This window comes from Camarhynchus parvulus, chromosome 2 (genome assembly GCF_901933205.1).
Source record: "Camarhynchus parvulus chromosome 2, STF_HiC, whole genome shotgun sequence".
In the NCBI taxonomy this organism is placed as follows: domain Eukaryota; kingdom Metazoa; phylum Chordata; class Aves; order Passeriformes; family Thraupidae; genus Camarhynchus; species Camarhynchus parvulus.
The window spans coordinates 125103636-125126843 of NC_044572.1; the positions used below are offsets into that span (position 1 = coordinate 125103636).

At 36.9% G+C, this 23208-nt stretch overlaps 1 protein-coding gene across 1 annotated transcript; it reads left to right on the forward strand.

The window, feature by feature from the left end:
* The first annotated feature begins 1940 nt into the window (after nucleotides 1-1940).
* On the forward strand, nucleotides 1941-21457 carry ATP6V0D2 (ATPase H+ transporting V0 subunit d2). Its single transcript, XM_030943138.1, has 8 exons — nucleotides 1941-2139; nucleotides 9019-9190; nucleotides 11033-11211; nucleotides 13905-13984; nucleotides 15840-15917; nucleotides 19154-19330; nucleotides 20719-20796; nucleotides 21296-21457. The coding sequence occupies exons 1-8, from the start codon at nucleotides 2010-2012 to the stop codon at nucleotides 21455-21457; spliced, it is 1056 nt and encodes a 351-aa protein (XP_030798998.1). The 5' UTR covers nucleotides 1941-2009.
* The last annotated feature ends 1751 nt before the right edge of the window (nucleotides 21458-23208 follow it).

Here is a 23208-nt window from a genome sequence, read left to right on the forward strand (position 1 = left end):
CCCACTGGAGGATCACCAGTGGTGGTATTCACACCTGCCAGGCAGTATTAACATGACCTTACTAAATTTAAGATTTATTGCAAAGCCACTTCTGCACTGGCTCTGCTGTCTGAAGCTCTGGAAGCTCATCGGGAGCACAACCTTGGACTGCCCCCAGCTGGAGGTGTGCCACGTTGTGACACGCTGTGCTTGCAGCTGGGGGAGCCTGAACTCAGCTGCTGTGAGACCTGACTTGTTTATGCAACAACACACACTTTGGAGAGCTGTAGGTTAAACCTACACACTGCTCTCAGTGTACACTGCAATCATTATCAGCTCTCCCCATTTCTTTTCTTTGAAAAGGTGAAAAACAGAGGCTGTTGGGCAAAACATGCTGGAACAAAGCAGACAACAGCAACAAAAAAGCAGTTAAAATGCGGTTATTGACACACGTCAGTAAGGAAGCACTGATGGCGGTCATGTATCCTGAAAAATCTCTGAGTTTTGAAACATCATTGACAAAATTCTCCTGAAAATTTCTTGCATTAGGAGGTTCTGAGCGCTGCTGGTATGCGGACTTGGAAGACAAAACCAAATTGTTTGTGTGGGGGAGGGAAATGTTTTGTTTCTATTGTTTAATAGGCCTAATCTGTCTCATTCTTCTTTAGCTGGGTTAACTCTGCAGTGCTAAGAACTGACTGACTTAAAACTGTAAACCCAGTGTATGAGGAGCAAGCTCCAATACTGTTGGCCCCATTGAACTTCCAACTAAATACAGTTTGCATGTCTGAACATGCGATTTTTCAAAATGTCTAAATGCTGTCATTATTTCCCCCGCTATGGGTTACAGGTGGGATAATATCCAGCCTGAGACAATTTTAATTTGACCCTCAGGGTGCAGTTTATTTCTTCCCTGGCTCAGCATAGCTGCCCAATAGCCACTTGTTGCCCATTGGAGACTCCCGACCAGCCAGCCAGGAAACCAGCCAGCTAGTGACCTTCCTAGAGGAGGTAGGGGTGGCTGTTTTGGCAGCAAATATGCTGGCATCTTGTGCTTCATTGTGTAGCCTTCCAAGCCATGCTGTGCCAGGAGCAGCATGGTATAGACGGGAATCATCTGGTGAGTACCAAGGTCTCATCAGTTTCTCCCATCTTAGGACAGGGGAGAAGGTGTCATAGTCACAGCCTTGTCCCACCAGCTGCCAGCTCACAACTCTTGCTGCAGCCACATTTCAGCACAAATGTCAATAGACTAGCCACGGTCCATGCCTTCAGCCAACACCATGCACCAAACATGTTCAAAGCTCTGAAAAATGAGTGTGTGTTTTTAGGTTTGGGTGGCACCCTGGGACAAACTATGGTTTTGAGGCAAGTTCTGGATACTGACTTTCAAGGACAATGAAAGTCAAACACTTAAAAAACCTTTCACCTTTGCACATCATCTAATGTTCACACCAATTATTAGAAGGTTCTTATAATTCGTATACATATTTGGTGATAGAGATCAGCTGCAGAAAATTTCCAGCAAACAAAAATATTAAAAAAAGAAAGCAATACAGGGACAATACCAAATCATCTAAGCTCCTAAGCTGTGTTCTGCTACAGACTACTATTTTACTGCAGAAATATTTCCTCTATAGGCATTCTCAGATAACTTCCTGTTTATAATACAGTTTTATTCAAGCTTTGTAATGTTCTTGCTCATTCTCCAAGCAGTGCAGAGTATCCTTGCAAGCAGGGGTTAAATCCTGTACTTCCTTTTTGGCTTCTCTTCCAGCAATAACAAGTTCATTTTCTGGCTTTGACAGGAGGGAGTTGGATTTACTGGCTGGCTGTTGTGTAAGCATCAACTGTACTGGAACTACAGTAGGAGCAAGAAACAGGAAGAAACCAGTTGGTAAAACACAATCATAGGCTGGCAGGAACTCCGTGACTATTTATCACTCCTTCCAAAGAGGGGAAAAACAGTTGGTGGCAGATATTCAGTGCCATCAAGTACCCAGAAGAGAGATTAAAGATCTTTTTTCTCCATGCCAGGATACTCAGAGTTTTACTTCAATGTGGACCATGGCTACTTGGAGGGTCTGGTCCGAGGGTTCAAAGGTGGGATCTTGACAAGTGCGGACTATGTCAATTTAGCACAGTGTGAGACACTAGAAGGTAAGTGCTGGTTTATCTTATTCAGGAAGAAACACTGTTGCTTAGGTTTCTGAAGAAGGGAAGGTAAAAGATTGAACTACTGAGAGTTTGTCTTAAACCCAGAGATAAGCCCCATGTCCTTGGAAGAACTGTTCTCATATTTAAGTTAATAGCTTTCCATAGACTGTGATTTCTGCGCAGGCTGTAATTTGCTAAGCAATGCAGACAATGGGGCTTTCTGATTTACTGATAAGGTTTAGAAATCTCTTTCACAGAGTTCTTATGGAGATTGGCAACCTTCTCACATATTTTAGCCATGCTATAGAACAGTTCAGGTTTGGAACTTTCATACCATTTCAGCTGTATAAAACAGTTTCCAAAATCTTGTTAAAAGCTTGCTATTTGGCTCTGAGTTTCTCTATAAAGTACATGATTTTAGTAATTTGTTACTTCCTGAGTTTTAGGGCAGTGGTGAAGACTCTGCTTACCAGGAGCAGAAAACTAGACTCCACAAAGATAAAACTTAGGGAAAAAGGAAAAAAAAGGAAAAAGAGCTCTTTTCAAGGTGACTTTGCCACAGTAATAAAGAGAACACACAGTAGTTTCCAAAACAGCTTTCTGTGGCCAAGACTGGTCACAGCCTGATGAAGACAGACTTGTACCAAAGAATCATATGACATACCTTTAGACACTTGGCAGGAAAAAATGCAACAGAAAGAAATCACCTTTCAAAAGGAACATAATTTTCCTGACTGCAAAATAAAAGCTATGATTGTACACTCAATTTCTATAACTTGCAGTCTATTAGATCAGTTTGGAAAAGGAAGAAGGAGAATGAATAAGCTCTCTCTATTTTAAGCTTTGGCTGATTTGTACATGCAGTAATGGGTTTAGGAGTAAGAAAAAGGGAAAAATGATGATTCCCATATCCAACAGAGTTTTGAGGCTGTCTAAACTATTAATATAAGTAATAACATAAGTCTGGGAAGATTGCTTGCCATTCATCTCTCAGATTAAAACCACTGCATTTAAAGAAATGCATGTAGATATTTACCTGTCTGCAGAATAAAGTTCCTCTTATAGGAATATGTTAAAGAAGAGTTTATCAGTACAGTCAATGGAATCTAGACACTATTGAACAGACCAAGTGCATGTGTCTACTTCTGCTGATAACCAGGAGAGCTGTTCCAGCTCTCCATTAAATACAGTGGCAGTTTAGGCACACAGAACAGATGTGTACAATCTCTCTGAGAACTGAAATCTATTCCTTACATCAGCTGGACAAAATCAACTGTTTCTTTACCCCATTTGTTCCAGCATTTGTGATGTATGCAACTTACAGACTCTACAGAAACTCTTGATATAGTATTTAATTGTTTAAGTGAAAAAGTCCTGCTGCGTAAGGATACAGACTTTGGAAAATGGTAACAGCTTCAAGCATCTATAAAAGACACAAAGAACAGATTGGTAGAATAACTAAACTCTGTTGTCACTTCACTTCTCCCTGCAAACAAACTCAATAAATTATGTTACCCAAAGCTTCATGAAGGAAAAAAAAATCCTGGTTGCTTCTGAATAAGAAGAAAAGATATAGAGTTAAAAACATATAAGCAAAAGGGATTATTTGTACCCTTCACAAAAGAATACTCAATTGTGTTAAGTTTAGAATAGCTAAAAAACGCCTAAATTTTAAGTCATGCTATAGGGAAGTTATTTACCACCATGAGGTAGTTTTCAAATATTTCTGATAGATAAACCTTCAATATTTTTAATAACATGAAGCAGATGGACAGGTAACAATAGGGAGATAAAAACCATTCTTTATTACAATTTATAATAGGAAGAACAATTAGTTTTATTTTTGAAACTTACTTTTTCTAGTGTTCATTCAATTTTAGAATGCAAATTATTTCATCAATAGAAGCAGCAGCCTTCATCATCCCTCCTACAAGCACATCTCTACCACCCACTATCACTTCCCCTTTTTCTCTATCCAGCTGCATCTCTTTCACCACTTTTTTCACTTATTATAGACAGCTAACAGATTCCCACCATTTACCTACCAAATGTAATATTTATAATGAAAATATGAGAAATATAAAAACAATGGATTTCTACACGATGCTAAACACACTTATTTCTCTGCACATGTAGGATGCTGTAATACTGAACTTTCACTGTGAGTTCACAGTGCACCAAACCCACAGACTCCTACCTAAAGTAAATTTCTAAAGTAAATTTCATACATTGTCTTTTATTCAAATTTGAAATATTCAGCAAGAGGATCTGTGCTGTAGTAACGTGATGTTTTCTCAGTAGTGCCATCATGTCTTCACATTAAAAGGTAATAAATTTACCCTATTCTGCATTCTGTGGCTTAGCACCACACCACAAAAAATGGCCTAAGCTAAAAACACTATAAATATGGTAAAACAAACAAGCAGAAAACAAAAATCAAAACCACTCAAAGTAACCCATAAACAGAAGCAAAAAGATCTTTTAATTTCAAAGTGGTTTTGGTATTTCTAGAGATGAAACCATAACATCACTGCTGAAGAACCACAAGAAAAACTTTAGATTAGTGCTTTACATCTGCTTGATAATCAGAGAGCAAATGTAAAAGCGAGATGGAAATTAAAAAAGAAGACTGCTCACAGACCAATGATACCACTGTGTCCTCTCAATTCAGGGCCATACCGACAGGAAGAAAGGCTTTCAGCTCCATTTAGACATCCTCCTCAGCTTGGTTGAACTATGATTTCCATGGAGCCGCCTCATGGGCTGCATGCTGGTTTGGTCTTATGGCATCACCTGTTTTAAGGGAATGAGGTTCCCAGAGCAACCTTGCTGACAGTTTTGAAGTAGAATATGGGGGTGTGGGAGTGTAGAGGTGTTCAAATGCAATGTTTTGTTCTTCTCTTGCCTTTTTTCTGTGACAGAAAGACTTCTGCTCTGTATAAAGGAGGGTAGGTCACAGAAGGACAAACATCTGAACTCTGGGCCGGACAGAATCACTGACACAAGTTTACTTCACTTGCCAGAGCCAGGGCCTGCCAGCACATGGTGGCTGAAATAACAGTGTTAACGGAAAGAAAACTGAAGCTATTTGGTTATTGCTATCAAAGTGAGGGGTCAGACAAATTACTGTGAATTTGATGCCAAGAGACTAGGTTAACATTTTGTTAAAGTTCTCACAATAGTCTTTTTGATCAGGATCATTCCTGTCTTAACTGCAATCATCTTAAACCAGTCTCCCTCTGTGCTCTAATTCCTTTCAGTCATACTTTAGTTAATTCTGTTTGTTTGCTATTCAGTTGTGAGTAAATTCACGTAATTATTTAAGGTCATATTTTTCCTATAAGTTATTTTCCTGCATGCAATTTAATGAGGAAATAGACAATGCAGATGGATGATAATCAAAATGAATGGATGACAGCTGAAATACAGCAATTTTCTTCCCTAGGGATCTTTAGGACAAAGGCCAGAGTCTTGTGTAGGTCTCCAAGAGACCCTGAGAAAAGGAGCAGCTACTATCAATAAAAGGTTTTGGTGAACAGGAATGTCTGAGGCCCTGTAATGCTCAGCCATCTCTTCCTGCTGAGTCACCAAGTCATGTCACTAGTGCAAGTGTCTGACAGCAATGGTTCCCAGGCCTTATTTATGCCAGCAGCAAAGAAAGGACTATAATTTAGGTCCACCAGTTCAGTCTGTGAGCTGCACTGAACTCTGTCTTCATGTGTACTCTGATTATGACATTCTTGGTTGATATTATATGGTATTGGAGATTGTGGATGATTGTTTTGGCCAAGACCATGAGATAGAGTGGAATATTTTTTCTTACACGCAGTATGCATGTTGGCATTTATTTATTCAGCTAGATAAACACATCTACAAAGCAGGCTGTGTAACTGACAGGGTTTTAAACACAACATTCCTGGGTATAACATTTCCTCCACAGCTTTTGGGAGGTGGGTGACTCTATTTAATGAATTATAGCTAATATTTTTTGTGCCTTATATTAAGGTATTGTTTATGAAGGCACTCAAATCAATTCAGATAACTGAGAAGGGTAACAAAGTCTTGTGAAACTACTCTCAATCAGCAGGTTTTTGTTTCTGTTCATTTTATGATGATGTTAATCACATTTCAGAATGGTCAATAGTTGGGGCTGATATTTGAGTTTTACAGTCTGCTTTATGTAATTAACCCCTGAAAAGTACTATGTTTGAAAGGCATTTACACAGTGTGGCTAAAAGTAGATATCTGTGGTTCATCTGAAAAGGAATTGAGAAAAGGAATTGAGCTCTGCATCTCATAAAGTAGTATTATCTAATCTCAGCATATGTCAAGTATTTTTGTACTCTTTGCAACAAAAGGAGAAATTAGGAAAGTTTTCACAGGAAATGTAGGTGTAAAATCAAAATATTAATGAACTTTTAAAAACTTGGTCTTACATAGACTAATTTCAGGGTATAACTGCATTTTTATTTTCCTCTTAGTCTTGCTTACCTTTCCCTCTTTCTTCAATTGTGTTTCTTTTTTCATATTTGGATTCTATTTCTCCTCTCCCTACATGGAACTTTTTTGGTAGTGAAAATAAGACTTTTTCTAAGTACGTTATGTGATTTGATATGGATTTGATGAATAGGTGATATTCGGGGGATAAAGAACTGGCTGAGTGGTTGCATCCAGAGAGTAGTGGGAATCCAGGTAGAGCTCAGTGCTGAGCAGTGCCCCTGAAGGGTCCCTTTTGGGAAAAGTACTATTTGATATCTTCATCAGTGACATGGACAGTGAGATTGAATGCACTGTCATGTGTTTGCAGGTGGCACCAAACTGAGTGGTGCAAGTGACACCAAACTGACTGAGTGGTGCATGTGATACCAAACTGAATGAGTGGTGCAGTTGACACAACTGAGGCACAGGATGTCATTTAGAGGGACCCAGCAAAGCTGGAGAAGTGAGCCCATGGGAGTCTCATGAGATTCAATGAGGCCAAGGGTAAGGTCCTGCACCTGGGTTGGGCAATTCCTGGTATCAACACATGCTGGGGCAGGAAGGAATTGAGAGCAGACGTGTGGAAAGGGACTTGGATGTCTACTACTCTTTGACAAAATGTCAGACATGAGCAGAAAATGTGTGCTCACAGCCCAGAAAACCATCTGTATCCTGGGCTGCATCTAAAGCAAGGGAGGGAAATTGTTCTCCTCCTCTGCTCTGCCCTTGTGAGACCCCACCTGGAGTATTGTGTCCAGCTCCAGGGTTCCCAGCTCAGGAAGGACATGGGCCTCTTGGACTGAGTCCAGAGTAGGGCCACAGAAATCTCTCCAGTAGGGCTAGAACATCTCTCATACAAGGAAAAGCTGAGACATTTGAGACTGTTGATCCTGGAGAAGGTTCTAGGAAGACTTTATTGCCAGATTTCAGTACCTGAGGAGAGTTACAAGAAAGACAGAGACAAGATTTTAACTTGTTGTAATAGGACGAGGGGCAATGGTTTCAAACTAAAAGAGAATAGATTCAGACTAAATATAAAGAAGAAATATTTTAAAAGGAGGGCAGTTGAACACTGGAAGAGGTTGCCTAGAGAGGTTGGAAACATGCATGGCCAGATTGGGCAGGACTCTGAGCAACCTTGAGAGGCAGCCAACTTGCATAGAAGACTCTGAAGTTTATCTTAGTAAGCTACAGTGCTAAACGTAGGCGTCTGCTTCACAATGTACTAGTTCTTTTTCTTTAAGTCTCAGTGTAGGCAGCCTTATTGCATACTAAGGAAGTATACACATAGGGAAATAGGCAAAAGTAGCTACTGTGCTGATAAATGCTTACCTTGCTAACTGCAAATAAATTTCCTTATTTCCATTAGTGGGAATGTTGTTGTCCTTTTCCCTAATTATCAGTTCAGATTTCACATAGAAATCTAATTATTAGAAATGCCCAAATCATATAACAGAATTCCAATCTATAATTTAAAATAGTTTTAATATAGCATTTGAACACAATTATGGATTGCAGTGGGGCCTTTTCTAAAAGAAAACGTTAAACTGCTTTGAACAACAAGAAATTATTCAATGCTTGCTTATGCCTCATGGTAAAAAATGGCTAGCAGAGAAAATTTGTCATGTTAATTCTAGGATATAATGAAAGTTTCTTTTAACTTTGTGGTCAAAACAACTCATTTTCCCCAGTCACCAGGGCTGAGAGCTCAAACAAAAAATGTCACAATGACCCAAGTTTCTGGAACAGCTTCTTAGGATTTACTAGTAGCAGCCATAAATCAGAGAAAGCCAAACCAGAAATGCTAAGAGAGTGTAAACTCTCCCCTTTCAAGTGCTCCACTGCAGAATCCATTTGGAGTCCAGAATGTGTGCCAGGCAAGATGTGTTTCCTTCTCTTCTTCAGGCAACCTGAAAACAGAAGATTATAATCTTACTTGAGATTTAGATGTTTCATGGGAATATTTAAGGTCTTACCAAAGTTAAAGGATTATTCCTATTCCAGTCCATGAGAGTGCAGCAGACAAAATAATTGGTACATTATAATGGTGCAAATCAGTGAAATCGAAACATTGAACAAACCTGATGAGGGAGGGGCTAGAGACACTAGTGAGTAACAGCCTATCTGGTATGTCTGAAAATGAAAGCTGATGGTGAGATTTCTGACAAAGGCATAAATTACTTGTTCCTTCCTACAATATGCAGAAAGTCTTACTGGTAAAAGGCAGTACAAATTTGCATCAATTTTGCATTTACCCTATATTATAGCTATGCAAAAAAATTTTCAATACAGTATTATCAGTTGCTTAATATAAAAGTGCGTGAGAAATTAACTTTTTTAAAAAATTTGGTTGCAGACAATGTGATAGTTTATCCTTATGATCTTTCCTGAATTTAATTTCAGATCTGAAGTTACATCTACAGACTACGGACTATGGCAATTTCTTGGCAAATGAAACTGGCCCTCTTACTGTTTCCACCATCGATGAAAAACTGAAAACAAAACTACTCACAGAATTTCATTACTTTAGAAACCATGCTTTTGAACCACTTGCCACTTTTCTGAATTTTGTCACGTAAGTAATATTACCAAATATTACTTCGTACCACACAGAAAAGGTAGTTTAAATAGTATAAATGAAACATATTGGAATTTGTATTTAAGTTCTAAAACAGCGAAATTACTTTGATGCTGCTACATTTGCATTCTTTACTTGCTAATATAAATTCTGAAACTGTATGTTATATGAAGAGCTGTTGTCTTTGCAGCTAATTATTTTAAAGAACAGAAGCAGTTGTCTTTGTGCGAACAGAGGCAGAAGAAGTGGTAGAGATTAATTAATTTAAAAATGGTTAAAATTTTCAAACACCGTCTAGGTCAGACAAGTTGAAAAACTACGTTTGGGAGAGGGGATGTGATTCATGCAAGATTAACAATTTCATGATGCACAGGGAAGTGATTTAATTCCTAGGCATGTAGCAAAGTGTAGACTTTTTTAAAGGGGGAAAGACAACACATCCTACACCTGTCATAATTTTTATTCGAAACAAATAAATAAAAACCAGGAGGACTTTATATGGTACATTGCAAGGTACTTAGATCCAAGTAGCTTTATTTGAAAGTTCAGCTGTTGTTTGATGCTGGATGAAGAGAAAGCTCTGATCTCAATACCATCATGAATAGATGAAACTTGCAAATGAATGACTTAAACAACTTTAAGAACAGGGATCTGCTTTATAACAATATAACAACATGGACTAGCTCAATACCTGCATGATATTTTACCTAACTATTTACTCCCCTTGATCTGATACTTTTAATATATTTTAACAAGAACAATGAACTGTTCAACTAAATTTCAAGGAGAAGTTTTATAATAAGAGTAAAAAAGAAACAATTATCATTTTTTTTCTGGTCATGTGTAGCTGACTAATTTTAGGCTGATATATTAACAGGATCTTAAAGGCTGTCCTAGGATGCCTGTGGGCATGCAATATTCACATTTTGTTTCAGGGAAATAAAAACGAAAGCATGAAAGTTTTGGCAGTTCTTTTATCACACTCATTGAAATAAATGTATAGATGCGTATGCACAGCCTTTTCTCACTGTTGTTTTTTTAAAAAAATGGATATACTGGCTAAGATATTTCACACAGATCATTGAACTACATTCCACCAGATCCTCAAGTCCTCTTTCCATATTTTGGGTGAGAGCATATAAATCCCTGTATATTTATAGCTGTGTTCTTAGTCAACAATGCATACTCAAGACTGGCATTCAAGGGAGTTATGCTCCCATTTCCTAGTCACTGACAAGACTCATCATCCCCTTTGACACTAAAACTGGTATGAAGCTGATAGAAAACTTCTACTCAAAAGAAAACTTTAAGTAATAGAGAAGAAATCTGTAAGACCCTGTTCTTAGCTCCCTCATGGGAGGATGTTTAAAGCTGAATGAGAAGAAAACCTAAGATTGGACCAACTGCATGAACTCTGCAGTTTTAGTGCTGAGATTCCCATCTACTTCCTTGTCCATGGTATATATGAAATTAAAAATCCCAGACTTGAAAACTTGTTAGCTCAGGTGATTTGCTTTGGATACCACTCATTGTCACTTATTACAGTGAATGTACATCTCAGCTGTTATGTTTATTATAGTCATGTGTCAGTACAACCTTCTTTAAAAATGTCCGTTTTCTAAATCTGTCATATCAATCAGGTTTAAAACTAGTGCTGTGTTATCTTCTTGCTATTTAAAAACTTCTGTTGATTTTTGATGAGCTATTGATACAGAATGAACATGCATTCTGATAATACTTTGGTATTATGGCTAATTTTCAAAAATTTTTGGTTTTTATTTTTTCAAGTGAAAGTTGATTATAAAAATAATTTATTTTTACTTTTTCTTTCCAATACAGATACAGCTATATGATTGACAACGTAATTCTTTTAATAACTGGCACATTACATCAGCGACCCATAGCTGAACTTGTTCCCAAGTGCCATCCATTGGGGAGCTTTGAGCAAATGGAAGCAGTCAGCATTGCCTCAAACCCCACTGAACTCTTCAATGCAATTTTGGTTGACACACCATTAGGTAAAACCACTAAATTATTTCTTTTATTTTTCTCAAAACTACTAATCCTGTATTCTTTAGAACAGGATGTTTCCCACTGGATATGCTGTGTTTTGGTAAAACAAATCTTGAACTGTAGATCAAGAACATCTGCAGTGGTGTTCAGGACATATTCTAGTAACATTTATTAATAGCCTCTATATCCACCTTGGGTAGCAGACTCAGAAAAAAACATGTTACTCAAGAAGTGCAAGGTATATATTTTCTATTCAAAGTAGTCACTGATTTAAAACATATATATTTTTATTTCAATTCCTACATTATACTAAAAAATATGTCTTTACTAAGGATCAAGCAGACAGCTACTAATAAATATTAGATGTGGTAGAACCCAGATTCCCTCTTGAGATTTGGACATGGTTCAAATATAAAGTCCTTTTTTTGAAGAACTAAATCTAAGCGCAAAGCAAGGTAAAGTTTGGAGACATCACATTATAAATTAAGATGAAACTCTGCTCAATGTGGTGTAGCAGCCAATATGAACAAAACCCAATAGCCTGTGAAGGGCACTGAGAATAAGATAGAACTGGATGTATTTGAATGTATATGAAATCACTATGTGCTGTCATCTTCAGTACTGTGAGAGCTTTTGGGTTCTGCTTCTCAAAAAGGTGTGATAGGTTGGCCCCAGACAAAAAAAAATTTCCCAGCCAGCCACTTGCTCACCTTCTACTCTCAGCACAATGAGGGGGAGAAAAAAGGTGCAAAAAACAGATTGTGGGTTGAGATCACCCACAAAGTACTGCTGCAGGCAAACCAGACTAAATCAGTGGGGAGATTAACTTGATTTATAACTGATTTATATATGTATGACATAATTAATTACTGATCTAGATATAAGGAGACAAGCAGAAAATAATGAAACATTTAGGGGAAAACTTGGGGAAAATACCTTCCCTCCAGCCTTTGTTGCTCCTTCATACCAGGCTCCTCTTCTCTACCCCCCTGTTATCCCTGCGGGTTATGCCACATCCCTCCAGACAGGCAGGGCAGTCTCAAGGAGCAAGGGGAGTTTAGAGCCATAGAATCAAATAATGGTTTGAGTAGGAAGTGAACTAAAAGATCCATTTCCAACACCCCTGCCATGGGCAAGGACCTTCCACTAGACCAGGTTGCTCAGAGCCCCATCCAACCAGGCCTTGGATAATTCCAGGGATGGGGCATCCACAACTTCCTTGGGCAACCTATTCCTGTCTCATCATCCTCACAGTAAAGGATTTCTTCCTAACATCTAATCTAAACTTACCTTCTTTCAGTTTAAAGACATTCCCCATTGTCCTATCATTACATGCCCTGGTAAAAAGTCCCAGTTTGTTTTTCAGGTAGGCCCCCTTCAGATACACCTGCCCAACTGAGGGGCGGGGCTGTGCCCTTGGTGGGTCCCAGCTGGAGCTGCCTGTGTCCAGCACAGCACAGTCCTGCCTTTCCCTCACAGAGGCCACCCTATAGCACACTCCCATCAGTGCCTGGGCACTGGCACACTGTACAGTGAAATCTGAGAAGGGACAGAGCAGGACAGCCAAAATGAACAGTGCTGCCATGTGTAGACAGACTAAAAAGTCCAGACTGCAGTTTGGAGTGGACAAAGCTGATGAGAGATATGGACACAGTTTACAGATTCCTTGGAGCAGTGGTTTGTTCATAGTGAGTTATGAACTGCTGCCTACCAAATCCTTCAAGTGCCAGTAGAAAACTACTTTTAAAAGGTAAACTAAACCACTGTTTTCACACAGCTGGTAGTAAATTTCTGGATTTTTTTTTCTAAACTAGTTCATAAAACAAAAAAGTGTTATTAGCTCTTTAAAGTCATGGGACAAATTTGTGGGCAATAGATCTATAAGGAGATACTGAAGGGTACTCTCAGGGCTACACTTCCTGATATTCTCTATTGAAATCTAGATGCTGGAAATGTAGGAAGGGATAAGACCACAAAACCTGGCCAGGCTCACATCTTCTCTGTAAATACCATCTTCCATTGCCACTGCTTAGGAGAACACATTTTCATATGGTGCTGTTCTGCCCCACTGGGATAGCTCAGGAACAGGGAGAGGCACACGTTGGTTATGAATATCATATTTTTAAATGGTCCAGCTGCACAAGTGAAATTCATCCACTGCCTCCCTGCTCAAAATCTTGCTCTTTAGTCAGTTCTGCCAAGGACCCATAAGCACAGATGGTCAAGGTCAAAGCATGTGCCCTCTATCAGCTGCAACCTGTTGCCTTTCCCACACTACATAGGCAAAGAAGAAAAGGGAAAATAGGAAAGAGGATCTCCTTAACAGTTGCAGAATACCTGCATGATTTTGGACAAAAATAATTTTCCATATCCCTCACTAGAAAATCTTCATAATAACCAAACTATATACTTTAGAGAAGATTAGGGCTTTCATTAGCATTCCCATATGATTCTCTCTGGAGACGTGGGCTCTGCCTGCAGCCCTGATTGATTCCCCTCACTGCAGATTCTCATTAAAAAGGAGGGGATATGAGGATAAGGGGAAAATCAAGCGGATTTTTCTTTCTCTCTTTTATATCACCCTTTCTTGTACAACAGAACCCTCGGATCCTTGTTCACACACTAGTGAGCAATAGACAGAAGATGCATATTATCAGCATGCAGATTTATACTGCTATGTTATAAACTCTGCTTTCAGCTGCATTTTTTCAAGACTGCCTGTCTGAAAACGACCTGGATGAAATGAACATTGAAATAATGCGCAACAAACTGTACAAGGCAAGTCTTTGAAACAAAATGATAATATTTGGGATTTACCAAATGTCTCAGCAAAGTAGGTCAGTATCATTAACCCTGTTTTATGGATGGGGAAACAGAAGTACGGCGAGATAAAGCAAGCTGTCTAAGGTCATCTGGTTGATTTCAAGTCCAGGAATGAAACCCAGCTGCTTCCATTTCTACTCCACTGTCTGGGGACTTTTCAAATTTTAGGTCTGCATCCAAATTCTAATTTAATATCTCGTTAATGAAAATACTCTAGATGTCAAGCTAATATCCAGTTCCAGATTTGTTTATGAATAACTCAGCCACCAAACACCAGAGAATTCTTAACTCCTGAGTGAGCTTAGACAGGCTTTTGGCTAATATTTATATTTATTTATATAAGGAAGATGAGATTTGAAAGGGCCTAATGGTTTTGAATCCAGCTAATATGATTTTTACTTAGGGATTTTGTATAATTTTCTTCCTTTAAAAACAATTTTTAGCATTGTTGCAGCACAGTGCTGCAAGGATATGCATTTAACATGAGCCTTGCATTTTCAAAGTACTTTACAAATCTTAGCACACAGGCCACTACTCTTACAATGGTCTCTTTAAAGGCTATACATACTCCAATCCATCAAAGGTTCCTCCTGGAGCATTCTCTTCAAAATCTTTATCATCTTTCTTTCACAGTGGATTCCCCAGATTGCAGGAAGTATTTTTACAGCAATGTGATTGTACTACGGGGAAAGAAAAGAAAATTCTGTTTGTCTTACAAATGATATTTATAAATTCCAAAGCTGATTTTTAATTCTTGAAACTTTTACTAATTCTCTCATTCAATACAACATCAATTATGCTTACATATGTTAATTTTTAATGTATTTTAATTCTTTCACAGTACTACTATACTAGACATGTTTCCAATTTGGTAACATACATATTTGATTCTTCTATCCTGTGTGGATATCCATATATTAACACTTAACAAATCTATTTTTTTTCTTCTTGCTCATCTGACTATTAGGGGGACCATTCTGCAAACACTATGAAATTATTAATAGATAATTTCTCCTTTACTTCAGCTGTCAATGTGATCGATTGCTTCTGCTCTACTATCAGATAGCAGTATACAGAACCTAATGCATAATTCTATGCAGTAGATCCCCCTTGAGATGTCTCTACTTAAAATTCCCTTAATTGCATAGTGACAGCTCCTAACAAGATTGTGTGAAGTTGTAGCAAATGCATTTTAACATAAATATCCTCTAATACAGCATTTTGGGAGATTGAGAGGCAGGCAGAACAGCATCTCAGATATTTAGTGTTCTTCCGGCACAGGTATTTTGAAAGGGTGCAGATGCCAGAATCCTTAATAGACCAGAGGGCTCTGCAGACCAGTATTACAGAAGCTTTGTGTGCTGTTCTGTCCTAATCCAGGGTTTAGGGTAGAGCAGCAGGGATTAGTTTGTGTATTCTCATCCTGCTGGCCCAACATCCATGGCATATGCCCAAATCCCCTCCTCCACACACTATAAATGAAGAGTTTCCTTTAGCCATCTGCTTATTATGCAGTGGAAGCTCAATGGAACTCAAAAAGTTCCTTCTTTAGAAAGCAAGTAACACATAATATTTTTCTTATTACAATTTTTGAAAACATTTGATCTCAAATTGTAAAAACAAGACATTTGCATTTGAATATTTCAGCTTTCATTTGAACTAAGTAATTAAGCACATATTTAAAATTTAAATTCATAGGTGGAATTATCAAACTTAATGGAAGTATTTAAAAATGAAGTTCATGGCTATGTGCAATCCTGGTCCAGGTCTTAAGCAGCATTTAAAATATTTCTCTTCTTCTTTCATGTAGTCTTACCTCGAGGCATTTTATAAGTTTTGTGAAAAACAAGGTGGTACTACAGCAGAAATAATGAGACCTATTCTTGAGGTAAGAAACATTCAGTCTTTATACATTAAAATACTCCACAATGTTGTCATAATTGTCTAACTTAGTTTTTCCTGTTCAATTTTTCTCCCTTTGCAAAGGTATCTGTGAAATGTTTGCTTCTCCTCTAAATATACTTGCTTTTTCTAAGATCCAATGAATAGCGTATTCAAGGATGACTTTTACCTTTTCACTAGAGAAGCAGCTAGACCATTACTAAGGAGGATCCAGTCTCAGTTAATATTTTTCTGTATCAGAGAGCAGAAAAGAAGAAATGGTTCAGTAATCTTAACCTGTTGCCCTTTAACATCTCTTTCCATTATGTAGAAAAACAAAAATTGTTGACTATTGAGTTTGGGAGAGCTAAATCCTGGCATTACTGTCTATTTACTAATCAATAATCTTCAAGCTTCACGGCATTGCTACATTTGTTTACTCTCCTATTAAAATTAGTGATTAAGGTTAGAGTTGAGTGACCTTTGGAATAAGTGTCATATAAAATGTAGAACAGTGTGTCTTATATTTTTGACTCAACTCAGCAAAGGTTAATATTTTTTCCATGGCATACAAAGCTCCTAATGTTCTCCCTGCAAAGCATACATGCATCTAGTGAATGATATTTTTGTCTTTGTTTTTTTAATAAAAGATGCAGAAATTTCTGAAATTGAATTCTCAGCATTCAGGTCTCCTTTTCTTCTTTTTCTCACTTAGTCCATCACAATTCTTTGCAGAGGCTGACAGTCAGACCACCCACTTGCTTCCAGGAGTCTTTTTTTCTGGATAAGCAATTTTACACCCTGGAAACCAAAAAAAAATTTACTGAGGGCTGATGACATCATACTGAAAGTTTGCATTTAGAAGACAGATAATAACCCTGGGAGCTCATTCCTGAGGGAAGAATGTGTCTGAATTACATTTTACAAAATAAATCCTAAAAGATATTGCAATTTCCTATTTTAATTAAGCAGGTCACAACGTTTCAATTTATGCTCTAAACAAAATGCTTCTAATCAAGTTAAATTGAAGAGAAATTAAATATTTTGACTTTTCTTAAAAATAAAAATCAAGAGACTGGCTGGTTGGCTGGCATAGTTGATTCAGATTTTTCAGAAAGTTTGTTTTTAAATAGAAATTCATGCTCAGCGCAGATTACTTACTAATGTTAGTTTAAGCATGTGGTAAAACTCCCTTTATATCAGTGGTAACAATTTAGCCTATGATAAGCTTCTTTAAAATCCCTATCTTATGTCAATCAGCCAGGAGGATAAACTTTTCTATAGAAGATTTCCTTTTTTATAACATTTTATTACCCTGAAGAGACACATAGAACAGACTGCTGATGGTTGGATTCACAAAAAAACCACAAGTTAAATTATTCAAACAAATACTTGCTATTTATTTTGTAATCTTATATATAAGACTACCAACCTGACCTTACACAATGAGGCTAAGGTATTTAGCTCCCCAACTCCTTGACTACCACATGCGGTGCCAAACTTCCATATTAAGAGTACTGATGATCTCTTTTCCGCCGTGGACAGCACATGCTGCATGTTTAGCCCTGATTCTGGCAAGAAACTGCAGGACTTCATTGCAGTGCAGCTAAAGCTGCTGGTTCAGAATTTAGCATGGGTCCATGCTAAATTCTGAACCAGTAGTTTCCCAGATGCAAACATGCACTAAGGAAATTGCCGTCCTCTGACTCCACCTCTACCTGCAGCAATCAAATGGACTGTCACCGAAGTAATTGCCTCATGGCCTTACTCTCTCTGGAGACCCTCATGTGCCAATAATTTGATGAGTTGCAAGGTCTGGAGGGATGGGAGTTATCCTGAAAATTTTCTCAAACTGGAAGCCACCAGAAGCAGAACCCACACCTGCTACCATGAGTTGCAATTGCCTCCAATGTTTTTTATCAACAAAATATTACACATCTAAGAGCTAGATTCAACATGGCTTTAACAAGTTAAAAAATAGAAAGCATTTGTCCTTCTTAAATGGTTTCAGTAGGTCTAACAGGATTATTTTTATTAATTAGGGAAATGAAGTTTGGCCCTGTTATTCATTAGCTAGAAATCTTTTCAAGCACGCTTATTTTCTTCTCATTACTTCTTTACTGTTTACTCCTTTCCCTTACTTCGAAGTCAGTGCCAGCGGGTAGCGAGTTCCTGTTATTGTCTGTTCTCATACACAAGAGTAGATGTGAATATGTGTTTTTGCTAAAGTGGCAGATTAGTGTTGCAAATGCAGCCTTATTATTCAAATGAAAAGAGCACCTCTATGCTCAAATATTCACAGCATAAGAAATTTTTTAAGCTGCCTAAATTGTGCCTATACCATATTTACTTCACTTGGCAAGACTTTCCCTGTGTAATCCCTGCAATTAGCAAGGGCTGTGCTGTTCTTAAAACATGAAAGCAAGGAATAAAGGAAAGAACTAAAACCATAGTCAATTTAGATCTCAAGACAGAAGAAAAGATTGTTTTTATGCACTACTGTATTTTAGTCATACTATAAGAATGGTAAGTGAAATTTTGCCTTGTACAAAATAAGAACCCGAGGTCTAGACATTGGATTGCCTTTCAGTCTGCTGCTGCAGTGAAAATACAGATACTACAGGCATCTAAACCTGACAGAAGAAATATAGCCTTTTATTCTATGTATTAAAAATTAACTGTTATTTGAACCACTTTAAACTTTAACTTTGCAAGCAAATGGCCTCCTCCTCCTTATCAAATTATCATTTTAAATATGTGCATTGAGAAACTACATTTTTTTAGGATTTTCACTCAACTTTTACTATCAACAGCACTTTGAGTTACGGGCAGCACTATCGATTCTTTGTGCTTTCCTTTATCAGTTTTATTTATAAGATCATTATTGCATAATCTCACACATGAGGGTGTGAAGATATTTTTTCTTGTCAACATCTGGGTAACTAAGCACGGAAATGAGGAAGCAGCAGAAATCATATTTTTAGAACAAAAAACACAGAATAAAAACTGTAGTTGCAAAATCTTGTTTGATTTTCTAGTCAAAATTTAATGCATATTTGCAAAGAACAGAGAGAGAATTTACAATTTCAAAAATAAGGTGTGTGTCCAATGCTCTCAAGTCAACTTTTTAAAAAAAATTGCATTTCCATAGTTTGACTTACTAAAAAACCCCAGAATATGCCCACTCTAATTTAGAATGAGATGTCTAATAACACCTCTTTATTCTTTGTTTTGCATATTAAGTTTGAGGCAGACAGACGTGCTTTTATCATCACCATTAATTCATTTGGCACTGAGCTGAGCAAAGATGACCGAGAGAAGCTGTATCCAACCTGTGGAAAACTTTATCCAGAAGGCTTGCACCTGTTGGCCAATGCAGATGACTACGAGCAAGTGAAGTGTGTTGCAGAATACTATGCAGTATGTAAACTAATTTATTAAAACAAAAAGTCAATATAAAAATAGTTAATTAGCATCTCCTGACATCAGCAAAATTGTTAAGAGTATACACATAAGTTAAAAGAATTTCTGAGAGAGGAAAAATATCAGCAGAGGTACTAAAGTTCCCATAAAAAAGTGTATGGGATCAAAGACTTTTGATATGAAGAGTTAAGATTGAGATAAGACATTATTACATTAGTGCAGTACAAAGTTCCTCTTACAAGGATGTTTAAGTAAGAGCAAATCACATCTAGTAAATAAAACTCTTCCTACTCCATTAACTCTCCCCAAATTGAGTTTCACTTCATTGCTTCTGCCTCCAAGATTTTGGAGCATAGCCATACAGCATTTAAAACTGAGCTGACCAAACAATTCATGTCACAGATTAGTCAAACCTGATTTGTTGCCAGTATACCATAAAAATTCCCTTCTGAAACATTTTCTCTAAATCATTAATTGATTCAAAGAACTAGATGAAAATGTTAATATTGATGCAAATAGTGTTGTTATTAAAGATTAGTAATCTGCAATACTTGATCTACGAATTAACTGCTGTACTCTGTCTAACCATAATATTTAAGCTACCTTTAAGTAGGTACACAAAAAATGTCTATTCCTTTTTCCACAAAAAACCCCACAACGATGAAGCTGTGCATCTGCTCCTATGCATAAAGAGAACATTTTAATCATGAGTTACCATGTCAGTGAGGCATGGAGCAAGACTGTTCACGAGATGGTGAGTTATTTAGATGAATTTGGGAACCATTGCAGTAGACCTCTACTACACTCCTACTTTAAGGGAAAAACAAACCAAACAAACAGAGGAGGAAATTACATGGAAATGTAATACTTAAGAAATCAAGTCAAATGTATCTGCACAGGATATTCCAGGATGACAAATCAGACTAATGGATTTGGATACAATATTAATGTAGGTAAGGTAAATACAGCTGACTACTGGAAATAAAAGGAGCAGCCATGTGATGATCAGAGTTCAGTGTTTTGGCTCCATTTAGAGCTCTGGCTCTGATGGATACTATTCGTACAAGAAGTTCAGTGCTCTCTGCCCAAAGGAGTGAAAGGTCACATGTCATTCCACAATAAGTCTCTTTTAGTGCCTTCAGCAAATTAATTTAAATTGTTGGAAATTATGATAAGAAATACAAGAACAAATGTGATTTTTCTTTCTTTTGCTGACTATATGCTTTTAACTTTTGATTTATGTAGAATTGTGGTCTATACAGGAGGTCTTCTATACAGAAAGATTACTTAATGAAGATTAATTTACCAAGTAATGTAAGGTGTTTGTGCTGCGCAGAATGCGAAAGTACCTTGTTTCCATGGACAGTGGTTGTCTGTGCTTTTAGGAATACAAGGCTGTGTTTGAAGGTGTAGGGAGTGGCACTGGAGAAAAGACACTGGAAGACGCATTTTTTGAACATGAGGTAAAACTTCTAGCCTTAAAATACATGGAATAATAACTAAAACAAGAATGAGGTACCAGGCTTTTGATTCTACTCTACTGCTTTCTATTCAATAACATGGATTTTTGATGGCTGTCATCATCTGGCTGAATCAAAATAGAATTTACCTTTTTAAATAAAATTAATCCTATAACATTCTTCTGAAGACTCTTTACACAGCTATCAATCCTGATAACCTATCCAAAAGCTATCTCATAAACACCACTTAATTAAATTTCTTTTGAGTAATCTACTAGAGAAGTTATTTCACCACTGTCTTTTATTTCCTGTAATATTGCTGTACTTTATTACCAAAATTATTCCACAGATGACATTTCAATTACACTGATGCTCAAGAGATTGCTAAATATAATCATGGTTGCAAAGCTGCAAGAAATCTTGAACATTAAAGCTACCATATAAAAATCCCATTCACCTTCCTTGATATTTTATCCTAACACTTGTTTCATCTTTTCTACAGGTAAAGCTGAATGTGCTTGCATTCAACAACCAGTTTCATTTTGGAGTATTTTATGCCTATGTGAAGTTAAAGGAACAAGAATGCAGGAATATTGTATGGATTGCTGAATGCATTTCTCAGAGACACAGAACCAAAATTAACAACTACATTCCAATTTTCTAAATCTGATAATCTATAATGCTTGAAAAGATGTATCATTTCATAGAAAAGAAGAAAAATCTTATTTCAAAAATTAACTCTTATCAGATGTTTTAAATTGTATTAATGAGCCTCCTTATATACATCACCGTAGGAAAAAAAGTAATGCAATTGGAGATATGAGTACTTCATAAGGAAATATTAATGGGTTTATTCACAAATTTGTTGGTAGATTTGTTCCCCACTGTGCCTATTTTAATTTAATTGATCAATAAAAACCTCCTGCAATGTCTTACATATATACTCTTTCTCTTTTGTGGAACCAAAATTTGTATCAATGACATTTGAAAAGCTATTTAATGTTTTTTTTTTTAATTAATGTTTTTCTCAAAGGGCAAATTAAACCACTACTTCCATCTCACAGGGTCTTTCTTATGGCATACAGATGGTATGAAGGACTTAAAACACAAATAACAGAGGAACTCTGAGATTGCCCTTAACAAGTCTGAAGGGGAAGCTTCCTGATCTTAATTGTGACTACTCCCTGTAACTAAATGTAGATAAGTAACTATAGTATCACTAAAATGTTTTTATTTCTTCCTTTATGATCAAATGATGAGCACCCTAAGTGTCAAACAGTGGGGGTCTGATCTAGACCACAGCAATAAAAATATCCCCTCCCAGCACACCTAAGAATTGTCTTTATGTATGCACTGGAGAAGATTATGAAACATGAATGAAAATGCCAACAAAGTCTGTATCAGTTTTACATCAGACACAAACAACACCAGCTCTGAGCTATTTGAGGACTGGCTAGGATCAGTAACTAAAAATAGAGGGAACAGTTGAAGCCAGATTGTAGCAGGACAAGATTAATTCTGCTGAAGAAAAAGGGAGGATTTTGAAAGCTTTATCAACATTCTGCCTTCCTACTCTATTCGAAGAATTTGCCCTTTTATCTTTCAAACAGGTCATACCTTGATTTTCTGCATGACTTCCCAGTTTCAGGCTGTACAACAGCAAATCTCACTCTTCAGCTGACTGTTCCTCCAGTAAATATGATACAGAAATACAATCCATTTCCTGCTGAGTAGACAAAAAAAAAATCTGATGTCAACACCTCAGAATTATGGAAAAACATTCAGACATCATGATCTTAAAAACTGAGATATAATATAGCTCTCTCTATGCTATGTAAATGTGCACATGCATTCAAACATAAAAAGTAATAAACTTTGTGGTTTTTTTATAAAACCACACTTCTTGAACTGCAAATAACGCCAAAGAGCCATATCCCAGAACATTCTATACTCATTTAATGCAGAATTGAGATAATTTTATTACTTTGCTTTATTGTGTATACCAGACAACCTTATATTATTACTTTAAAAAATATTTTCATAGGTTAATTTAGAAATAATTTAGTATGAATTTAGAAAAAATTGACTAAAAATTAATAAGTGTATAAAACAAGAATACTAGTCTTATTTCTATATTAAGGCATATATCTTTAGTGGATCCAGCAATTCAGAAAAAAAATAAAAAGAAACAAAAAAAGGAATATATTTCTGAGTCTAATCTGTAATCAGTGCTTTCATATACCATAAAGTGTATCACAAACTACTTCACAAACTGCAATGAAGAAAGAAATAGAAAACATTGCCACAAATCTGTAGATTTTTCTATATTTGCATTAAAATTACATGAAATTCTATATATGCATTTAAAAAGTGTTGGGAGCAGAAGAATAACAAAGTCAACTGGTCTGAGACACA